Source organism: Patiria miniata, unplaced genomic scaffold (genome assembly GCF_015706575.1).
Source record: "Patiria miniata isolate m_02_andy unplaced genomic scaffold, ASM1570657v1 HiC_scaffold_8, whole genome shotgun sequence".
NCBI lineage: Eukaryota > Metazoa > Echinodermata > Asteroidea > Valvatida > Asterinidae > Patiria > Patiria miniata.
The window spans coordinates 8,047,885-8,072,149 of NW_024037075.1; the positions used below are offsets into that span (position 1 = coordinate 8,047,885).

General features: G+C 38.7%; 1 protein-coding gene across 7 annotated transcripts in view; it reads right to left on the reverse strand.

Moving 5' to 3' along the window:
- Nucleotides 1–2,582: 2,582 nt before the first annotated feature.
- LOC119719084 (transformation/transcription domain-associated protein-like) overlaps nucleotides 2,583–24,265 on the reverse strand; it is an 80,543-nt gene continuing 58,860 nt past the window's right edge. For 2 of the 7 annotated variants that reach the window (XM_038188394.1, XM_038188393.1), the window contains exons 61-82: nucleotides 23,258–23,485; nucleotides 22,583–22,678; nucleotides 21,800–22,014; nucleotides 21,470–21,587; nucleotides 21,196–21,252; nucleotides 20,851–20,963; nucleotides 20,076–20,288; nucleotides 18,970–19,083; nucleotides 18,364–18,558; nucleotides 16,981–17,129; nucleotides 15,609–15,764; nucleotides 14,276–14,460; nucleotides 13,074–13,173; nucleotides 12,420–12,717; nucleotides 11,322–11,523; nucleotides 10,704–10,811; nucleotides 9,844–9,960; nucleotides 8,707–8,922; nucleotides 7,596–7,737; nucleotides 6,702–6,898; nucleotides 6,101–6,212; nucleotides 2,583–5,389 (exon numbers count right to left, since the gene is read on the reverse strand). In XM_038188394.1, coding sequence (XP_038044322.1) covers nucleotides 5,280–5,389; nucleotides 6,101–6,212; nucleotides 6,702–6,898; nucleotides 7,596–7,737; nucleotides 8,707–8,922; nucleotides 9,844–9,960; nucleotides 10,704–10,811; nucleotides 11,322–11,523; nucleotides 12,420–12,717; nucleotides 13,074–13,173; nucleotides 14,276–14,460; nucleotides 15,609–15,764; nucleotides 16,981–17,129; nucleotides 18,364–18,558; nucleotides 18,970–19,083; nucleotides 20,076–20,288; nucleotides 20,851–20,963; nucleotides 21,196–21,252; nucleotides 21,470–21,587; nucleotides 21,800–22,014; nucleotides 22,583–22,678; nucleotides 23,258–23,485 — 3,441 coding nt within the window. In that variant the 3' untranslated portion in view covers nucleotides 2,583–5,279. The remainder of the gene's footprint in view (nucleotides 5,390–6,100; nucleotides 6,213–6,701; nucleotides 6,899–7,595; nucleotides 7,738–8,706; nucleotides 8,923–9,843; nucleotides 9,961–10,703; nucleotides 10,812–11,321; nucleotides 11,524–12,419; nucleotides 12,718–13,073; nucleotides 13,174–14,275; nucleotides 14,461–15,608; nucleotides 15,765–16,980; nucleotides 17,130–18,363; nucleotides 18,559–18,969; nucleotides 19,084–20,075; nucleotides 20,289–20,850; nucleotides 20,964–21,195; nucleotides 21,253–21,469; nucleotides 21,588–21,799; nucleotides 22,015–22,582; nucleotides 22,679–23,257; nucleotides 23,486–24,265) is intronic. The other 5 variants (XM_038188397.1, XM_038188396.1, XM_038188395.1 and 2 more) reach the window with 5 other exon arrangements.

The following is a 24,265-nucleotide window of genomic DNA, read 5'->3' on the forward strand; positions in this document are numbered from 1 at the left end:
TGTTTCATTTGTTGCTTGGGGCAGCAGGCATATGATGCAATAACAAATTCTAGTTCCGTGGTTTTTGGCTTGAGTGCTGCATGTATGTCATATCGGCAATCAGAGTCCTAGTTTTGACGTCACAAATCCTGTTTTTCCAAGAATGGCCTGAAGGAGCCGATGGTGCTTGTTTTCATTTTTGTGGCTACAGACTCGAAAATTCCAGAAGAAATGTTAAGTTTATATTTAAGTAGGCATTACAAAGCTGAAATTGGGTATGTGACATTGTTTCTCGGTCTACTACACAATATAAACCAATGTTTCATAAAATATTGTTCAGCTATCTGGAGTGAATATCGTGTATGTATATATTTGAGCATAGTATATGCATGGCAAGTGACTCAAATACAGGGCGAGTCAAAAAAGTGGAACCCAAACCCTAAAAATTACATTTCATATTTAAAAAATATGTAGCACCAAACATCATAATGACTGGAAAGCCAATTTCATAAACTACTTTTAGATGAAAAAAATACTGAAATTGATAAATCCGTTCAAAGAACATCACCATTGTAATGCAATGACCTTAAAACCTCTTTCGTCCAAAAATGTGATTTCAAGAATCGTTGTCACAATTGTCTTCAAACATCACCAGCGATGAAACCTCAGTTAAAAAAATTAAAATATTCAACAAAGTCCTCTTAAATGCCTGTCTTTTCGAAAAAAGTAGATTTTATCAATCATATTGTTTGCCTAACTAGGGTTGTTAATAAAGATATTGTGTACTACAGTTGTTGACAGTTGTTGAAACAAGTATTCTGTGTCATTTCCTTTGTTGTTCCAAACAGTAAGAATACACAATAAATTGCTTTTTATTTTGGACGAAACAGGTTTTAGGGTAGTTGAGTTTAAATGGTGATATTCTTTGAATGGATTGAGCAATTTCAGTAGCTTATGAAATTGGCTTTACAGTCATTATTATTTTTGGTGCTTCATATTATTTTAAATATGAAATATAATTGTTGGGGTTTGGGTTCCGCCTTTTTTTACTCAGCCTGTATACATGGTATAACTGAGAGAAATAATATGAATGAGATTCATGTTTGACAAATTCAAGATTAGATGGTTTTGCACAAATTGTTTTGAATTAATTCTGCCATTTGTCCATTTACCTGGGTTTACCATTTACCGGGCAGAATATGGCCAACAGGACATGAAACAACTTTACAGTTACCATAAAATAAGTAGCAATTAGGTAATAACACGGTTCCGATGCTCCTTGGCTGTCCTGAAAATTCTTGTTGTAAGGTTTCATTTAATTTCTGTACAAAAAACACTGATGAATTAGTATATTACTTGTCCTCCATGAAAATATAATTAAAAAATATACTAAAGTATACATATAATGAATATAAATCTGCAGATGAACACGCACATGCAGGATGTAGTGTTCATGCATGAAACCCTATAGAAGCTGTTGCAAGCAGACAGTCTACAGTGTGCAGTGACTGACAAGACCAATCCAATCAAATTGTGTTAATTCAGTTTCATGTGGCATTATGGAACGGAAGGGGCTTCATCGCACATAGACTGTTGCTGCAATTCCAGTGTTGAAAACAAATTAATACACACGTCACTACATGCATTCAATTCAAATGATTTCAGAATATTCCTACTCCTAGTGAAATTGTTTGTACCCTTTGAATGAACTGTTTTTAGCAAATAAAATAAATATTGCAAAACAAGACAGCTGCTTGGCCAGTCTTCTATGTGGCTTTAGCTGTCCCAGATAGGATCAGCTTAGATCGTGACTTCATCTCAACCCAAGGTGTAAGTCTTATTATTTCTCTCAGTGGCAAAGACTGCTTTTCAAAACCTTTTCAAAATATGGATATTTGATTCTAACAGTTCTATACTACTTGTACCTCTGATCATCTTTGATCATTATATCATGGCTTACAATGTATTAACGCATCCTAAATATATCCCTCCCTCAACCCCCCCCCCCCATTACTGAGGTAATATTGGCTAAAAGTCAGACAGATATTGCTTTAAATTTTTTTATTGTATTCAATTAAGTCTTAAATATATAAATCTATTTTCTTTTCATGAAAATGTAGAGATAATGAACATGGACTAACAACTTTGTTTCCTGATTGACTAAGATGATTAATATTGATAATTAGATCTACTAACAGCCAACAATTAGATTAATTGAACAACCTTGTTGATCCAAAAGGCTCCTGAACACAATCGTGATGGATTCAAGGCTTGTGGCCGATTCATAAGCCATGTTGTGTACTCAACTGAGTTGTTATCAAGTTGTAATTAAGTCTGACATCACAAGTCATCACAAGTCAATAACTGTCCAATCACAAGTCAATTATAAGTCAATTACAAGACAATCCATGTCATATAGTCTCAAGCAACAAACCAAAGGTGTTGGAGATAATTGAACTGCTAGACAGGTTTCCATTGTTCATGCTGTTGTGTGACCTGTTTGTGAGTCAGTTGTAACTGATTGGATTCAAGCTCTTGTATGTAGTATCATGAAGTCTTTATTGAGAATAACATCAACAATAACAATGAAAGTACGCTGAAGGTTAATTATTAGTATCAGCATTGTTTATTCTTTCAGATCATGACATATTGCTTACAAAAATTCATTTAAAATACAGGCTTGATGTTATGGTTCTAAAGCAAATTTACAAGTCAACTAAGTCACAAGAACAAACAAACATGGGTCAACATTTTGTTTTTGTTTAACAATCCTGAATTGTACTAATTGTGGTCAATCTAGATTCATCCATTGGTGTGTTGTACATGTACTCTGTATGTTTTCATAACACTTAAACATTATTTCATTTTACTTTAAAAACAAAATTATCCATTCACTTTAAAAACAAAACTGCTGCCTTTGTACACACGTTTCTTTTTCAGACCCAACGCAGCAAACTAGCTTGTTTATGCTGTGCAGCTTTGCCTAAGTTTGATCCACATACATTAAAACAAACCTTAAAAAAATATTCTGCCATATTTTTGTTGCAATGTCCACAACTGTGGACATGAAGTTATAGAAATCGCTCACATTCTTATTTACAATCTGCTCATATGTAAGAGGAGCAAACCTACATGTAGCTCTAGCTCTTTGAATTCAACACATCTTGCAGCAGATAAAACAGTGATCCATCATCCTGGCAAAACTACAAAGCTGCCAACACTATACTACTTCGTTCACAAGTACACAAGGAATAACAAAACAGTTGTATATTACAAGAAAAAAACAACCCTATTAAACAAGTGTCTGCACATAATACAGACTTGTACAGCAGTCCACTAACCCTCAGTAACATGTCCAATTAACTGCCAGCAATAGGCAGATACCGCTGCATGCTAGCAGCATTATAGCTAGACTGAGTGGACAATATACATTGAGAAGTAATTGAGAGTACAAAACTGAACATGAGAAATTCATGAATAAGTTATAATTTCCCCCACTACATTACACTATGACGACAAAGTTATTTACCTAAATTAGAAGAAATAGAGCAATGCATATGAATGCTGAGCTGATGTGCCGATTATCTCAAGTGGGCGCCATTTGGAGCGAATATATTGGCTAGCTACATGCAAAATGTCAAGGCAAAATGTATTGATATACAGAAACCCAACTATGCCAAATCCTACTGCTCAAGTTACCATGGTTACATGAAATCTATAATCAAAAACACACACATTACATCAAAGTACATGTAGCAACTGAAATACAGAAAAAAAATCATTGTTGACTTGTAACTCTACTGCAGTGCATCCATACAGGTGCTGTAGTTATGTGGGCCCATGTGCTTTAACAAATATAATAAACACACATTAAAGACGCTCTGAGAATCTGTTACAAAAATATTACCACTTAATAACTACCTAAATGGATGCACTAAATGATACAGTCCAACTGAAAATTACTAGTTGGTCAAAACTACCCCCCCCCCCCAAAAAAAAGGACTGTAATTTTGAAAAAGAAATGAGGACATTCCATGGAAATTCCTGCATACTGCCAAAGGGCTGTAAACAAACCAAATACTAGCTTCCATGGCATGTAAAGCACTGGAATCGCTCTGATATATACATGAATGTACTACTGGGAGTGTGGCATCAGCATTGCTTGTTGATAAACCCTGGTGGCATATCCCAGGCAATCATCATCTTGATGATTGATTATATCCATATAATGTTCAGGACATCACAATCACTGCAACTTGACTGTTATGTCAAACTGAGTGGCAGCGCTGTATTATATACGTGTACACCTTTTTTGCAGAAGCTGAAGAATTGTGACATCAATGTCAAGTAGAAATAAGTCAAAGGTTACAATGTCCAATGTACAAAATAAAACAAGATGAAAGAATTTATCAATGTTGAATGACAATATTTAATTGTGTAAAATAATGAATGACTTTGTAAATTGATCTTCCATTCATATGTATGTCAGTCACCAGTAGCTCTTCATTCGTATGATCAACATTTTGATAGTGACACTTGTTTTGCTTAAAGTTAATTTGGTTTATTCCAAATCTTGTTTCTTACAATCATGGTAAATTGAAGCATGCTAGATATTTTCTATGACTCCTTACAATGTATTACTCAGAGCTAGACTGATATCAAACAGACACATATCTATTAAGGCATGCAACCAAGTAACCAAACAAACAGGACATTCCAAGCTTTACAAGACTTTATACAGCGTTTTTCAATGTTTATAATGGCATAAGTGTGAAGTGAACAACAAGGAAATCAGTTGCATGCCTGTCTATTACAGTTTGCATATCTTGATAGAATCTTGAAAATTAAAAAAAAAAAAACATAAAAAAAAAAAATCAAACATACAAACTAACTTCGGCAAATTCGATTAAACATTAAATGTCACGGCCAGTGAAGTGTCTCTTCCTTCTGGAACTCAGACAACTTTCCTGATGATCTGCTATTTACAACCATGGATGCCACGCAGGATCCATACGACATAGGTTGTCTGGACTGTTAGCTGCTACTAGTGACTAGACTGAGGGGCCAGGCATGGATGGCTGCTATAACAACCATGGATGCCACGCAGGATCCATACGACATAGGTTGTCTGGACTGTTACATGTAGCTGCTACTAGTGACTAGACTGAGGGGCCAGGCATGGACGGCTGCTATAACAACCATGGATGCCATGCAGGATCCATACGACATAGGTTGTCTGGACTGTTACATGTAGCTGCTACTAGTGACTAGACTGAGGGGCCAGGCATGGATGGCTGCTATTACAACCATGGATGCCACGCAGGATCCATGCGACATAGGTTGTCTGGACTGTTAGCTGCTGCAACTAACGTACTCACTTTACTCTCACCTCCTTCAAACTGGGCCAAGTCTGTAGTCAAAAACAAAAGGAAAATTAAAAATTGTTTCATTTCAAACAAGATGAGACATACTCTGTGCATCAAATTGATAATCATATACAGTCGGCTCTTTTTTTACAAATTTGGTTAAATCAAAATTCTGGTTATCACAAAAATGTATCCTCAGTCTTGACTGAATTATGCATACTCCTAGGAACACGGTCAATGAGAAGTTTCATTTTAGACATACATTTTTATCGACCAAGTTGCATGAAATATCATGGTCTATTACAGAAGTACTAATTAATTCAAAAATCTGATTGATAAAAACAAGAGTAGGATTTGATACTGATGTGCCAGGCAGCTGACAATACAGATTGACTAGGAGTACACTGTACAGCAAGTTGGACTGAAGACCACTGGTTGGCAAGTGATTGATTCATGACATATATTGCACCTGACACAAATAATTCAATGTAAACCTCTCTGGTCAAACAACACTCAAACTCAACACAAAACTCAGTCCTGTCCCCTACTGTACACTAGTCAAATCATCTTGTGTAAGTCTGAGTGGTGTTTGTCAATCCATGGTTAACCATTGATCCTGCTTGAACTTGCTGACATGTTTATATATTTGACAGCTGTTACAATGGAACTCAAGAGTTAAAGTTTAAGTGAAGGTCACATGTACATGACCAGCAAGATGTGCGAAGTCTGAATGCAAACCATGGTCATGTACTTACTCTGTAGTCTTGTCATGATGGCACTAGCAGCTTTATTGACAGTTGATATGAGTACTTCACTGTCCATGTTAGATGGTTGGGACCCAGGACCACTAGCGTCATCTTGCTTTTGCTATCAAGAAAACACAACAGAACCTCATCAACAAACACAAACCCAAGCATCTTGATGCTAGTCTTGACATCAAATACAAGGAAGTCATCCGCAACTCGTATTTCAAACAGTACTTGGTTCAGCCTTTATTTAAAAGAAAGTAACACGGTCTTGTGAAATCATATGGTGTCATGTTATTTTAATAGTCGACATGAACACTGTGAAAAAATTACAAGGCAGATGTTAGCACACTATGTACATACAGCCAACAGGCATGACTTATCATGTCATATCATATACACAATCAAGTGTATGATTCATTCATTTGGATCACAGGAAATCAAATCCTAGCCATTACACAGGGCTTACCAGGGTATTCAATATAAATGGGACAAACCTGGTCATTTCATCAAGGTATCAGCTTAGACTTCAATCTTTAATGTAGAATGATGACATTGTGTACTGTTTAAAATAGTTTTTCCGTTGTCTATGTCCAAAGTGTAGACTGACCTTTTTGTCCCAAGCGATCATTTCATCTCTGAGGATGGCTCGTAGTAGTGATGGTGTCTGTAATGAAGGCTGTACAAAGCATCGAGCTGATGCTATCATACAGGCTGTCAGGACTCCATTGACTCCTACAGTAGTCAGAAACTCAGCTATGTTGGGTGTCAAACGGAATGGCACTGGACGATTGGCATCTAGCTCACCTGTCATGCACAATAGGTACATCAATTATGCCATCTATTTCAATGCAAATCTACTATTCAATTGCTGTGAAAAGGAGACAATCTGAATTATTCTACAGCCTCATGCCATGATATAGATATATGTAGATGAAGTATGCAGCTTTGTAATGGGCCTGATTCACAAGCCGGCCATATTTGATTGAGAGTGCAGCAAAATCTTTATTTTTGGAATTTGTGTAGAGAAAAGAAAGCAATGACGTTAGGAATTAATACCAGTCTGCTCTGATGAATCATTTAAAATTTATGATTAAACATACCCTGTTTTAAGCTACATTTAAAAAAGAAAGAAAGTGAGGCCATAGTGAATAAATAGTCTGGTACCATCCCATTCAACAGTTCACAATTTATGAAATACATTCAGGGAACTCGACAAAAATGGCCAACTTGTGCATAAGGCCCATGGTGTCACATGACAAGTCACATGACAAGTAACAGGTGATTCACAGTTAGCAAAGAATGCCTATGTTACATTGCATTTGAATAGCATGTGACTTGACTTGAGATAGGATGACTGTATCCCGAGTGACATTCAATAACAATACACAAACGCATGTTGCATTTCATTCTTCAGAGCTGTAAAGAGAACGATGGATGAGAAGGGATCCACATAAACACTGCTGCCTTACACCCATGTAAGGAATGACAGTACGTTTCCTACCTGTAGCATCATCCATGTCAAATCTGAAGTAGAAGATGGAGAGAAGTCCCGAGTTTCGTTCCACTTGAATGATCTCAGGATTCAGACGTGTCAGATGCATGACAAACTCCACCAATCCTAGCAATGCTAGCTGGGTGGTGAACTGAAACATGCAGAAATCAAACACAAGGTCATGTACATGTATCTTCAAAGGGAGCCTCTTCAAGGTTACCTTGTTATTCCAACATTATGACCAATTCATCAGCTTGATAAAGCCTAAAGCCATGGACTTCCTTCCTAGAGGCCATCCTAAACTTGCCAGGTCTTGGACTTTGGCAAATTTGAGAGTGTTATGTGTACATGTTTGGTAGCACAGACTTTAAAGGAACCAAAACTCTTTTAGAAAATAAAATGAATATGAAGATTAGAAGCCCTCAAAAACCCTTTGCCCATCATCCAATGTCCTTGTTACAGGCAGCTGCATGCATCAACTTACTTCATGGTCTGTGCAGATGTCAGTGGTGCGGGGTTTACAGGGGTTATTTGATCAATACAAACACTTTTGTCATGACCACCAAAAAAAGGAGAAATTGACAAGGAAAAAGTTCAACAAAGGAAGAATTCACAACTAACAAAGGTTTATAAATTCTGTATTCCAAATCAACAGAATAATGATGACAACAAGGACTAAATGCTCAGTTGAGTAGGTTTATGGTGTAAATCGAGGACACACATGTGCAACACCATCAATGAATTAAGGACAGAAACCAAATCGAGGACTCCTCGGTAAGAAAAAGTGTACAAAACCAATGAGAGCTGTTGCAAAAAAGTTAGACTATAAACAAAGGAAAAGGGAAGAAGAATAGAAAATCCTTGATTTACACCATAAACAAACGTGCTGGGGTCAGTGAGTTTGTTTCTGCATTCAATGGGGACGTTGAACAATAGAGGACAATTGGGTCCCCAATTCCCGAGAGGTCCCCAATTGGAATTCGTGTACAAAACATATGGGAGGTCTTCCTAAAAAGTACAAACAAAAGAGGGACAATAGGGGGTCCCCGATTGCAGGCAAATACACACTTGGGTGTGTGTGCGTGAATCTATAAATCTTTGGCTTACTAACGCCACTTACCATCTTACGGAATGCAAAGTAGTCAGTAGCATCAGGGAATGTCTGTACCACCCATTCCTTCAGCATGCCTTTAGGTACTGTATTAGTCTGTACTTCCTTCAAGACATCACGCAGTACCTGATGACTGGCCTGAGAGCCACGGGACTGCACCGTTGCTAAGCGCTCATAGTAACGATTGATTGGTGCATCATACTCTACCTGGTGCTTGGCACAACGCTATCAGAACAATAACAAAACAAAAGGTCAATGCTTCCAACAGCGATGTGCATTTATAGATAGATCTTTACATTAGGGCGTGGTGGGTGTGTAGATGACACCTCAAGTCAACTGCAAGTCATTCTATCCAGGTTAACAGCACTTTATGTATATTCCTGAGATATTTTCCATAATTCCGTGAGGAATATTTTCACTTTAACAAGTTTGCCCGAAAGTCAAGAGGTTGGGTAACACAGCCAATTGTTATTGGCTGGAGAGGTGTATAATATTCACACTACGTTATCACTAAAAAGCAACCACAGCCAGCCAGTCAGTCAAACGACACAATCACAACATGGACACATGGCACAAGATGTACGTATGCCAAACTGGCAAAAACCTCTCCCTTGCCGTTAATTGTCAAATTCCCTGAGATTTTCCTGATTTCTTTTTTTCCCCCAAATTCCATGACCCTTCTCCAACTGGAAAAATGGAAACTACTTTTCAAGGTTTTTTGTAATTTCTAGAGTGGCTGGCAAGCCTGTCTATTCTTTGAATGGTCTTATTGTCAAGTTGAGCTACCCTGATGTATTTGACGATGCATCTTGTGCTTTGTTTGGCAATCCCATATTGCCCTTTCATTGAGGGGGCTTGTGAATTCTTGGCTTTGTCTCTGTTGTCTGCTTCAGGCTGTAGCTTTGTGATTTTGGTCGCCTGACTGACAGACAGTAATACAATATTAATCCATATCTGCTTTAGAGACACCAAATCCTGGTGCCACGCATGAAGAGAGCGCTTTAGTTAGTGTATGATTTTTTGTAAGGTTTGAACATAACATGATCAGTACCACTCTTGTTTCAGACATAAAGATAAAGCCATAGAAGACCCTGGGAGTTTCTCAAGCCCCCTGAGAGCAAGAACCCTGACAGCATGTCTATGTACCTGTTTGTAGATGTCTAGTAGAGATAATGACGATGGAGTATCTTCAATCAGTCTCATCTGAGGAGATACAGCTACCACCTTGGGAACTGTAAACTGTAGCTGCCTCTTGGCCGTCTCCTACAACAATCAATCAAGCGAAGAAATTCACATGACAAGATTCAACTAGACCAAGGCTTCATACATACACTGAAGCATCATAAGTAACAATCAAATAAGCAATACAATGCATGATATCTATGTATCCTTTTAGTGTTGCCATGCATCAGCACTGTGTGGGATTTCACAAGACTAATTTGAGGACACACTGTGTGTGGGTACTGGTTGGTGCATGCGTATGGCACTGAATGGTATGACCATTTTCACAACTCAATGAGAAAAAACCATAGATGGTCTGAAAACACCACAATGAAAACACCCAAGTGTGAACTCATTTGTCACTACTGCTACTACAGAGTCTAACAACCAGGCCAGCTAATGCCAACAGAAACAGCACGTAGCATGTGCTAGTCACATGTTTGTACGCACAGACAATTCTTTTTGCTTAGCACTGAAGTGAGCACTACAATCAACAATTCCTGACTGGTTAATATTCACCCTTTCTTGATTTCCAAGGCACAAAAATTGACTGCCACTTGGTAGTGTCTTTAATTTAAAGTAACTGTTTCATTTTTGGAAAGGAAAACCAAAACTCCTTGCAACAAAAGACCCATAAAAATGACCCAGGCTGGTGTTAAGATCACAGTAAATTACTTGTCACTTTTGACAAACAGGCAACGTCATATAAACTTGACTTATATCAACCAACAGATACAAGAAATGGAAATATAAAAAAACAAGTCAGAAATGTGTTGAGAGTGAACCTTTCTCTTGGCCAGGAAGATGTTGAGCATTCTGAGTAGCTGTAGTACACGTTCCTCTCGCCTAGATTCACCCATAGATGCGTCATTGACCACCAGGTAAGGATAGATCTGAAACCAAAGCAATAGGCCAGTCAGTAGGGAGAATATCATTACCAATACAGTAATAAAACAGCTTCAAAAGAACATTATTGATGTGCCAGTTACTTATCGCATGGTCTGAGCCCAATTCTGCCCAGTTCTGAGCCCTATTACATGGCACTGCTAATTTCTAAGCAGTAAGCACAGCAAAATGCATGCTAACCTCAAAAGAAAAACTGCCGAAATTAATGACTTAACAATAGCAATCTCCATGCGCGTGCAACCGTAAGCACATCCACGCCATGAAAAATTGTGTTATAGTAAGCACAATGTTTCTGCTAACTGTTAAGCAGTGTTATGAATTTGGGCCTTGGTCAATGCTTTTGAAGTCTTAGGGAGAGGATTTTACTATTCTTTTTGAGCAAATAAAACAAACAAAATTTCTACAATATTCCGTTGTAAAATTGGAAGTTGAAAGTATTGGTTGATAGCACAAGATAATCAATTGAGGATGGAATCATTGTAACTGTGTAGACCTACCTTGCCATTACTGCCTCTGATATACAGCCTTCTAGCTGCTGTGTTGTGTTTATGGACTATTTCTACCCTCGGCATGAAGCGAGCTATCTTGACACTGTAGTGACTGTGTCGTGGTGTCAAGTATTCACCCGGAAGCTCAACATCTGCTGTGCTGGAGGAGAAATTGCTCAGGAAACGGCAGTACTCTTCAATTAAGAAGAATCTAAACAAAAAATTAAAATTAAAAACCAAGAAATGAATTCCAATCTCAAGTTCTTGCCGACATATTACCCTAACCCTCCAGGTTCTTTTGATCAGAAACCCTATCCACTGCAACAACATGCAAGAGTTGTCAAAGTGAGAAGCTTGTCCAGTGTAACAAGATCTGGCAAGTCAACCATCATGAGAGCAAACAGCCTTGGAACTTACTCCTAATGTCACACAATTAGCACATTATGCTGCTGGTGTTGACTACCCAAAGTAACAAGGTCACACTGATCGGTACACCTGGTGCACTTGTTTTGTCTGGCAGGGTTTGGGTTCAAGAAATTAAACAGCAATAATTTTGTTCAAAATAAGAAGGTCAATGCAACCAAATCAATACAAATACGTTTAGCTTGCCCCATCCTCAGCAAATCAAATCAAATTATCATCTACCTCATTGTGCAAAACCAGATTAAATTCACCTCAATGTAATATGATCTGACCTCAGCCCTCAGCCACCCAACTTGGATCCAACTAATGACCCACGACCATAAAGTCTGAGTCAAACACTTAATTTTGTTCACCGAATGCAGTCAATCCCTCACAAGCGCTGTCACGCCATCTTGGTGGTACAGACTGCTAGCAACAGAATAAATCAAATCTAGTCTTGGGAACGTTGGCAGCTTGGACCAGAGGAATTTAAAGCATACCTAACATGCATGCTTTAGCTTCAACAGTGTGCAGGTGAGGTATGGTCAGAATATCTCGCCTCCCATTGCCCAAGTTCTCGAGACTAGATTGGACTGATTTTGTTGATAGCGCCCTCTACCACTGGGGCAGCTTGACTGGTTGCATTGGGAGAATCAATCCAATTTCAGTCTTGGGTCAAGACTAGTGCCATGCAGTTGGACTCACTTTGGTAGCAGCTTAGATCTAGTCTCCATCACTTTGATCCATTTCTTCAGTTTAAAGATCAAGTTATGCAGCTTCATAGCACCAGGCAATGAGAAGTCAAAGTCTGTTGTGAACTGTGGTTTTAACTTCTGGAAGACCGGATCCTGTGTGGTGGCTTGTACACGCTTGGCAAGAGACTCTGATGCTGCACTGGAGAATGTGGTAGCTACACTGCTGACATTCTCAATGCCTACACCAAAGGTAGTCACAAGTTTCTTGATGAAGCTGAGAGTGTGTGGAGTAACCTTAGCCTCAACAACTAGGGAAGAAGAATGGATGGAGGGTACGATGGTTAGACCTGTTCAAAAAAGTCAACTTCATTCACATAACTGGGTTGGTAAAATTGAGCTTAAATAGATGCACACTAACTTGTCAATATTCAGTTATTTATCACATTAATCTAAAAGGTGACCAATTAATTCCAAACTGAAATGAACAAGATGTCTAGAAGGGTCAATTTATTGACATCCTAGATTTGCAATATCATGCACATACTTCAGCAGTTAGACTACATTGAACATACGTATTTCTAAACAGAAATTCAAGATATTTAGCACCTATTATTGTAAATGAAGGAGTATTGGTTGATAGGATTGTCAACTGTCCATACTTTACCTGCTCCTCTGTTCTCAAAGGCAACAGCCTGGCATTTAGCTAGTGCTAGTCGCAACTGTCTCAAAACTTCTTCATTCCAAGTCTCTCGAAACCAAACCATCTGCAAACAGACAGGATTCAACAGACAAGCCTCATTCACTCGTATGTATGCATTCCTTATACTGGTGTTCTAGACTTGCACTAACCTAAATAATGCCAAAGGTTTCCATTTAGTTTAATATTTGAAATGTGTAGGAGGAACTACAAACAGAATATGCCAAAGATCAACTATTGCAATAATACAACACGGCACTTGTGGGTCTTAAATGAAAGCCAAACTTTATTTCCACTGACTGCAAAGTCACTTGTAAATGTTTTGGTTCAGTGCAACTCTTTTATATAAGAGCATGAGGTCAAAACATTCGCCAATTTGTTTACCAGTGAGAAAATCAGGTTTTGCAGTACAGTGAGGCAAAGGCAACATTGAAGGGGTGGTTGGTTTCTCTTTTTCAGGTGAACCTGAATCCATAAGGACTGTTTTACGTATCCCCCATTTTTGGGTCTATCAACGGTCTATCAAACGTCTTTGAAACCTATTTTCATCCTGTTTTATTAGTTGACTTCTGGAGTTGTTCTTAGTCGCGCATTGATACTTGCGAAAATGCGCGCTATAAATCGTGTTATTATTATTATTTATTATTGACTGTTCATTCACTGTAACATAACAGTGTGATTCTTAAATGCCCTCTCCTCAAAATTTAGTTTTACAACTTTAAGCAGGACAAGTTCTTTTCAGAACTAAATATCTTCTAAGCAGTAGTTATTACCACATGGTGTTACTGCAAACCGAAACGATAACTTTAATTTAATTGGCAGTCCAGATTTCCATTACTGAACTCAGTACCCAAAGTGTTATATACCATTGGAAAGCTGTTGTTCTGCACAATCCATACTTAAAAAGTCTGACTTAAAGTTCATTTTGTTGTGTCGGATCACGTATGTACTTGTCAAACCAGACTCAGCCAGTTTTCTTGGCATTGCATGGCAACTAAACCCTGTGGTAATATGGGAAGGTACATGTTATAAAACACAGGGTAATATCTGATAGCAATCACTGAAGTGTCTTGGAGAGTCTGGTAAAGAAAATATTACAACACACAATGAGAACTGAGTAATGAGAACTGAGTAATGAGAACTGAGTAATGAGAAGCGAGTGTACTAACCTGATCAACAATGCCTTCCAGTGATGAGAGTAGTATCGGATGTAAATCTCTCTGTACCTGCATGATACGACTGCATCTAACCATAGGTACAGAGGCTCTGATAGGACCAGGATTGGAGGCGGAGCTTGCTCCTAGCTGGGAGGAGGAGGAATGACCAGTTGTGCTGGTACTGGATCCATTGGTATCTGGGAAAGCAATCATGGCCACATATTCACACTACAGAGATCAGGATATGGATTTATACTTCTTAAGTTACTTAGTTACAAGCCGATCATCCCGTAGTGAACCCTAACTCCCTTGGCATATTGCCAGGAACCTAGCCGCAATCCTCCAAATCCTCCACTCTGCAGTAAACCAATGGCACAGTCTTTGTAATTTGACTGTGTGTAATGTTCAAGCCCCATCCAGTCCCATGTGAAAGTGACTGGAATCTTCCTCCCTCAATCATCCCCCCTGACACCTGCAGCCGATTTCACAAAAAAAACGTGTGTAGCTTGCGCCATGCGAAAGAATTACGCAACAAATTTGTTGCGCAGCTGCGCAATAAACTTACAATCGATTTCACAAAACTTGGCGTAGCTGGACGAGGATAAAAACAACATTTACGACAGCTGTTTGTGTGTGAATTTGTTCGTTCATAAAACAGTCATTGGATCACCTCAGCCTGCCATTTTAAAAATTCTTTTGTCCGACTTTCTTCGGAATCTTTCGGCAACTCTAAAAATTACGTTACGAGTAAAATAGAAATTCATTTACTTCAAACATAACGTAGTGAGTGTCTTGTATCAACCTTGATAAGTTGTGCAATAACATGCTCCATGACAGTCCCGATTTGCTAGTAAAATAGGTCATTTTCAGTCGCTACGCCATAACTTACACCACCTAAAATGATTGCGCAAGTTACGCCATAATTTATTGCGCAAGTTGTGGACTTACGCACTATCCGACTATCGTGAAATGTGTCACAAGTGAAATAAATTGTGGCGCAAGCAGAGTTGCGCCATTGCGTAAGGTTTCATGAAATCAACTGCTGGAGGATTGTCAAGGATGTGAGAGGGTTAGATTTATAACCGTGAAAATACTTCACTGTATCAGTGACTCTTTCACACAGTTGCTTATGTGATGATTCCTTGTCTGTTTTACACAAATATCAACATGGACCCAGTCATACGTGACATACATCACATGAAATTCTGGCCAATTAAGGTCTTTGGCAAATCCAATGAATTTGAGGTCAGCAAGTTTCTGTGCTTGGTAGCACCCTGTAGTGTGGCAGGTCACACAGTACTACTGATATCCTACATAGGATCCATAGCAGTAACTTGTGTCATACCTGTTGAGGTTGTTGCAGTGGATGTGATAGTAGATATAGATGTCGTACTCGTTGACTGAGCTGTGGTAGATACTGCAGGGGTCTGTGTACTGCCTTCTCCTGCCTTGCCTACGGAGGAGTTCCTACGCAGGCCTCCTATGTACTCACCACTTTTAACTACGTTCACACAAAAAAGTACAGAATTTACAGCTAGAAAGCACATCATTTTTTTTATATCAAACTATATCTGATAGATGTTGTTAATATTAAAACTTTGATGGTCACTTTTACATTTTTATCAAAATATAAATGATCTTGATTAATGTTTGTTTATTAAAGTTGCATTTTCCATGTTATTTTCAAATTTCATCCCAAATACCGATTTCTTTTTCTAAATTGCTATTTTTCCACCAATACAATAGAGTTAATCAGTTCTTAGTGAGACATCGACTGAAAAAATATCAGCCCATGTTAAAGTTGTTGAATTATTAAGTTACAATTTCAAATTGTAAAATGAGTAAAAAAAAAACCCAAACCCAAATGTTGGGACCATTGTTTTAGTGACGTTCTGCATGAAGGGGTTTGCCCCGGTGTTTCTGGCAGTGGCTGCAATATGCGCCGCAGCACCTTGTAAACTCTTATAAGGTGCTACATAATGGGTCTCATATTTCTCATAAACTTTATTTACCTTTCTTTAATAATAGACATATCTCCAGCGCCTTGGGTACCTAATTGTTGGTAGATACGTGCGCTATATAAGACTCCGATATTAGTATTATTAATATGTAACACTTTCAAAATCTAGGATATGAAAGCCCAATTCATATGCTTTCTTTTAGTACAAGAATCATTCAAATCACTCATGTACTTTTTAGGTTACGGACTTTAAAACACAACCAACGATTTAAAGTTCTGTCCACGGATCACAAGAAGGTAAGTGTTCTTTCAGCAAAACAAAAACACATCACATAGGGTGTGTGAATTGTTTTCGTTTTGCTGAAAGAACGCACACTTTTTTGTGATCTGCGGACAGGACTTTAAAACGGTGGTTGTGTTTGAAATTCCGTAACTTGAAAAGTACATGAGTGATTTGAATGATTCTACTAAAAGAAAGCTTATGAATTGGGCTTTCATATCCTAGATTTTGAAAGTGCTACATGCAGAACTTCACTTAAACAATAGTCGCGACATTTGTGTTTCGCTTTTTTTGACTCACCGTGTATATTGACACCTTTTTGCATTTCCATCAGGTCATCAAACATGAACTTTTGAAGTATTTCATGTGAACAGTTGTCAAACAATGAAATTTCACAATCCAATACCGCGTATAACAGCAATAATTGGTACCCTCCTAAGAGACATCACTACTATGACAGCAACTATTAGTACTTACATCTTTCCCGATGCTCTATCTTCAATGTCAGGTAGAGTGTTCTGATTGGGAAGTACAGGGCTTGAGGATAGACTCTGCCAACATTCATGAGTACATTGATGATTAGATCTCCTTCTGAACCAACCAGACACGTCAGCAGCTGAGGTATCCTGTCCAAAAAAACAGTCAAAGAAGAATGTATTCATGACTACACACTCAGCTTATGAGACACAGAGATATCAGCTGTTGAATGATACCTGATACAAAATCTCTTTAACTTGTATAGCCTTTCACTGCTGTTTGCTTGATGCAACTTAGCATATAAATCACAGGCATGTCATTTGATCATTCATTAATTAGTTTCTTAAATTGGTGGGGGGGGGGGGGCAAATATAAACACTGGCTTTGTATGAATGTCCCAACATTCCACTTCATGAATGTACTTAAAGCTATAGTCCATCATTTGCAGCCATCCGAAAAGTAACTGGCGTAATTATTGTTGAAAAACATACTTGGTTGAAAGATAGTAAGGGGACTAAACTCCCTGTGAAGTTATTCTTTCTGGCAAGCTGTCATTTTGAAGTAATCAACGAAATAAGGCCTTTCCAGTGGTGCGTCTTAAGACGCACCGTAGGAAATTTAAATTAGTAGTTCGTTTTGTTATTCGGCAAAGCGCGCGCAAGCATTGGCACCACACACACGTGCGCGCGGGTGCTATAATTCGTCGGATCAGTGCGCGACATCGCGTATAGCTGCAATTCAAAACAATTCAAAACATGATTCAGCAACTTTTGATTTGAAATTGAGATCCTAGAAAGCTGTTTTTCTCAAAATATACAGCTAAAGCTGAGCTGAAACATCATCAGGTTAGTTGTTCAGCACCCTTCATTAGATTTTGAACGGTTTTGTTGCTTCAAACGAAAAAAAAAGCACAAATTACAAATGATGGACTATATCTTTAATGAAAACTCCCCAAATAAGGAACAGGTTAGCATATATATTGCCCATTTTTCAGCCGGACTGCCTCAGCTGACTGATGCATCCTATCAGACTCTAGAAAGTGATCATCTCAGTCGTATATGAAGATAATCCTGATTTCTATGCACATTACACACACTGGAATAAGCTCAATATTGGCATAAATAATGAGATTGATATTGGTTATGAAATTTGCCCAGTCATTTATTCCTGCTGAGCATCCATATGGTATATTTATGAATTTTAACAAATTGCTTGCCCAAGAAATGAGCATGAAACTTATTGCCTTAATACTATGGTATTACACCAATGTGCTATGACATCTGATCCTATGTATCAGCTCATCATATTCAGGGCATGCCAGTTTGAGCCAATGGGCTCGCAAATTGAAAAGATATATGCAATTAGAACAAATGTAATTGTTACCATGGCAACCACTGGATTGGTGGCACTCCCACGGAGTATTTGTCGACAGCTTCAGCCAGTGGGTGTGAGTTCTTATCGTCGTCGTAGGTCAGTAGCCATAAGACTTTGGCAAGATACTTGCGGGATTTGGTCTCATTCTGATGGCGACAAGCGTGCAGGAAGCACACAATGGCAGACACTCCAACCTGCGTTTGTCTGGGACGGACAACAAGTCTCAGTATAATGCTCATGTCAAAGGAAAAGAGTAGTGTCAAAACTTGTCAAACAGGTCTACCACGACAACAAGTCTACCACGGAAAACAGGTCTACCATGAAAAGAGGTCTACCATGAAAACAGGTCTACCATGAAAACAGGTCTACCATGAAAACAGGTCTACCATGAAAACAGGTCTACCATGAAAGCTGCAAAAAGTATGAGATTGGGAGCCCTGTCAATTTGTTAACACACATCTCATTAAAAATGTGCGAATATAAATTTGCAATCACAACCGAATAGGGACTTGCAAGTTCAGAATCTAAATCAGATGCATTTTGCATTTTTATCCACAATTTCAGACATCAGCTTGAGCTTCTAGTTGAACATCAAGTATATGATAATAAAGCTACCTGTCTTTGCAGTAGATTTGCTCCAGATAGTCTCCCCACAGAGCCCAAGCCTTGACTAGCGTGTCATGCATCTGAACTGCTGCTGAGAAGGCCTTGTTAGCTTCATCAGAACGGCTACAAAAATATACACAATAACAGAACAAATTACTTATATTGAAAAACTATTAACCCAAACCCTCCTTAACTGTTCAACATCAACCTGGCAGTGTTAGCTAATTTTGAAGGATTGAGGTAGGTATAGTCCAAGTACTTTTACATAAGAAGGCTGGATGCCAGTATTGCAGTCAAGTCCAGTCACAAGTCACAAGTAACGGGATGAAGACAAAGGAATGCTTTTGTCACAGTTCATTGAAATAACCAGTGACTTGACTGGAGACTGAAGGAATTGGGATGGACTTGTGATGGATTTGACTACAACACTACTGGATGCCATGCAAATAAGGTGCCATGGGAAGATTTGAGGAGTCAGGAAGATATACTCAAACCATCATTCCTTTTGATAGTCCTCCATGCTCTGCATTGTTTCACACTTGAAGATTTGTGGAGGATTCAAGAAGGTCTCCAGACAAAATGCTTGAGGAGTTAAGGTTAAACTATCTGATTTGTTTACATTCATCTTAACCAGCAAACCACACTAATTCTTTGTTTACATTCATCTTAACCAGCAAACCACACTAATTCTTTGTTTACATTCATCTTAACCAGCAAACCACACTAATTCTTTGTTTACATTCATCTTAACCAGCAAACCACACTAATTCTTTGTTTACATTCATCTTAACCAGCAAACCACACTAATTCTTTGTTTACATTCATCTTAACCAGCAAACCACACTAAGTTTGGAATTACTTCCTTGACAACTAGACAAAACTGAGAGAAGAAATTTCAAATGTACAAACCAGAAAAAGGTAGTGGAAAAAAAAATTGCCAAAATGACATATGAATACCCTCAAGCAACCTCCCTCCCAAAAAAACAACTCTTATTCTCCAGCAAATTTGGTTATGAACTGCCACTTCTTCATCTAACTTTTGTGTCAACGAAAGAATAAATAAGAATTACTGTATCACATAGAATCAGTCCCAATGCTTGTCAACAAACACATACCTGCCAACTTGAGCCAGGAACATTCCCTTGAGAGCATAGAATTCAGCCGTCATCTCTCTAGTGAAGAACTTCAAATTAGTGGATTCAATCACCTCCAAGCCTTCCTGTAGTTCCTGCTTACCCATGGTGCTGGCCATTTGTAGGTAACATTTGACTTGTTGTCGGATCTTCTGAAAACAGTCTACAATAGGCACGCTGGGTATGGTGTGGATCCTGTACAGACACATATATCAGTCAATCAACCATATACTTGAAACTTGAACACTGAAGACTTCCTAATATCCATTTTTTCATGAGGGAATAAAGTATGTTTTAAAAAAGTACATTTGAAACCCGCTAGGGGTCTAGTCGTGGATAAAGGCCTGAGCCGAACGCATCCAGGCCCCCTTGTTTAAAACTGGCCAAACACATGTTTATTCCCATTCATAAATACCTTTCCCTCAAAAATCAAAGCAAGTCAAAAATTCACACTTTTCCGACCATTTCCCTCATGTGTTGTGAAACAACCCTCTGGCCATATCTATGGTACGTGCCTCACGCGTGTAGTGCTACAAATCTCCTTTGATGGAGATTGGTGCACACGCAGAGCGTACCGTCTGATGGGACGCAGAACACAGTAATGCAGGAGAAAGTGTTTAAAACCAGCCGGTGTTTTATCAGCTGTTAAAAACCACCCACGTGACGGGCTCTTGACCAATAAGAATGGGTAAACTGTCTTAGGTATTGATGAATTTACATTAAACTTCTTATAATAATTGAGAAGTATCAATGTTACCTGCTGAGAGAGTCCAGCGCTGGTCCAATCAAATGATGCTTACGTGCCACTTTACCATAGTTGATAATAGACTGTGCAGAAGCATGGACTCCCAACATAGCGTGCTGCTGCTGCTGTAAACAAGCATCATGGTCAACTGATTAGCTTAATGCAATCTAGCGAACTGTGATGTCTACACAAAGCAATCTTCCTATCAGTATTAGAGATGAGAGACAGGACTAGTTAATAACACTGTCCTCATGTTGTTAGTATCCTACAATGCCTACCATCCATAATGATCACAGCACAGATTTGTCTCTGAAACCAAGACAATCACACCAATAGGAACGTGCCATCAATATTCACCTCTTTAGCTAAAGCACTTCTTGAAGTCTGGTTACTTTCAAGGCCAGCGCGGCTCTTCTAATAGAAGGGAGAAACATTTACAATTCATCACGTCATACAGTTTGCATGTTTGAGCTGTTGTATATTGTTACACTGGGCAGGCTTCTCACTTTATCAAGTGTTGGACGTTGTCGTGTTTGGCAGGGTTTGTAGCCAAAATACCCTGGATGATTAGGATTGAAAAAATAAAATGAATCAATTCATTGGCATGCACACGATGCCAATGTCTACATACCATGTCCTGTGTATTCAGGTTGTCATAGGCACTCACGATAGCCTGGTAATGATGCTGCCTCCACATAAAGATATCACTCCAATGAGTCAAGTCATCAGACACCATTGGAAGTCGATTCCTGACAAGGATTCAAATACAAATTTCATTTCAATTGGGCCAAGATGACAAAAAGATCAAACAAAACAACTACCTATTTGCATAGGACTTGATGGCCACTCAGAATTATATTGTAAGAATGAAAAACTGAGTTCCTACAGAAATGCCTAAGGATTTAGCATAAAACCAGCATCATGGATTTGCAGGACATTCTAGTTTGGTGTATTTTCTAACCTCCATGTCTTGACGATGGCTTTCATATCATGAAGACTCTGATTGCGTCCTAGGTTGGCTGGTAGTAGACCCTGGTGGATTTGAGATGCTTCATGTAGTTCTATGATACGTTGTGCAGCTTGTAGCAGTGGTGAGTGAGCTTGGGTCACATAATGAGGCAGACGACGCCATTCTTTGATAGCTTGACTGCTAGAACTCTCAACAAGACGCTCAATCTACGCACAAGACAAATGCAACACACAAGTAGAATGTAAAAGTGACTTGCACTGGCTCTGAAGCTTGTTGCTAGTGTTACTCAACTGAAATCAGTCACAGCTTTCTAATTATGGATATATAGCAATATAGAGTAGATGAATAGCTAGGATCATCCATGTCATAGATTCCTTGTGAGTAGGCCTAGGCTGTTTTTTTCCATAATGATTATTATTATTACCAGTCACATTGCTGTGAATCTCCCAATCTGAACATGGATTAATCTGCAAGTCTACTTGAATAGAAAGCTCACCTGGAATCTGTTACTTGTGACAAAAACATGAACATGAATAAATACACATTTAGCATTCAACAATCGTTTTCTTTTGTACTCTCGTTAGCACTTTGAAAAAAAGCTGATAACTTTAGACAGCTCCCAAAGCCAGATTTTGATCAGAGGAATCTTTGTTTTGTCTTGTTAATGTTCAACATGTTTTATGTTTATCATTTATATTAAATCCAACTTAGTCATTTCTTTGTAAAGTTGCACATACATGTACATCAACTCTAGGTAGTCCAATCTGATATTACCATGGATAGATTCTTCTCATCAGGATGGCAGATTGCTATGAAACCTCGATACAAGTTGACCTTCCAATTCATCTCACGTGGACAACTCTGCTCCACCTGCAATATTGGGATATATAAAGACTTCAGTATCCTGTCAGTCAGAGTGGAACATTCACAAACCAATTTATTGAATCAAATACAAATGTACACTCTACCATCACAACCATGCCACTCAATAGCCTTAATGCAAAGAGGAAACAGGTATTTACTACTTACAACAAAGAGGGGAAAATGGCACTACAAAAACCTTTAACCTTTAATGTAACAGTGAACAGAGCAGAACTGTTCTGAATTTTGTGACATTACAAACACATTTTTACAGAGGCAATAAAACAACCTTTTCACTACAATTGAAGTATGGCAAGAGTAAAGCCTTCTCCATTTATAGTTTGTTTTGTAACGTGCCTGCACAACAGATGGTACTTGACATCACTTGTGAGAAGTCCTCAGGAGACACACTGAGGGCATGCATTGTTTTGCATGCGTTAAGGCCCAAAGAAGGCTTGACTGATGTTATTCTGAATGTACACGTCTTTGTATGAGTTCATTGCATACGGTGGGTATGTGTTCTTTGTAACCACTAAGGGTGTGCTTATACGTGGAGTACATATCAGAATGAAAGGACTGCATACCGACCTGCGCTAATGCCTCCTTCATTGCACTCCAGTTAGGCACTCTCCAAGCACTCTCCAGTACTAGATGAGGATTGGTTTGACCCTTAGCATTGCCATAGTCCATCAGTAGATCCCACTGACTCAGTTCCCGTGAGCAACGTACCCAATGCTGTTCCCATAGCTGATACTCAGAGAAGACAGCTGGTGCTGCAGGTCCTGCATTATGCTCTGCACGTGCCTTAGACATCACCTTCAAAGATCAAGCAGTGTTGTTCAAGGCAATTTGCAGCCACGCAAAAAAGTTGAACTAGCAAGTTATCATTACAGACCTTACTTCGTTTAATGATAGTAATGGATACTCCCTGTGAAGGGTTTAACTTTTGAAGAAAAAGACAAAGATGGTCATTTCCAAAGATGTGCCAACATCTTTGGAAATTCATGTGGTGGTTTCTTTAGATTGGTTCCCAAACCCCCTATGATCACTCTGCCTCTGGATATTTCTCTTTATATAACCCACATACAGATCCTTGCCATTTGATTGGTGGAACTCACATCACGTGACATTCGTTATTGCTCCCATTCACGCCGCGGCTCAAAAAGTACTATCCGCCCATGGGGAATGGGAAATACTATTCAACAGTTAGGATCATTCTTGTTCCATGACGCGGTTTTTGTGTGCAAAGGCATGCTGGTGTGCGCGTTCAGCGTTGCGCATAGCGCGTATTGTTCCAAAGAGCCAGCGCTACAGCACTGGGTTCAAACATTTTCCTGAAGGGGTGGTTTGGAAGAGAGAAATACATTTTCCTCCAGTTTTTATTGAAATAAAAGTTCAAATATATCGAATGACAAGGATCTATATGTCAGTTATATAAAACAAATATTGAGTGGCTTTAAATTGTAAAATGGGAGGAATATTATCACTCGGTAAAATCTGGACTTTTCCAGTTCACTCGGCAAATGGAAAAGTCCAGATTTTACCTTGCGATAATATTCCTCCCATTTCACGTTGAGCCACTCAATATTTGTATAT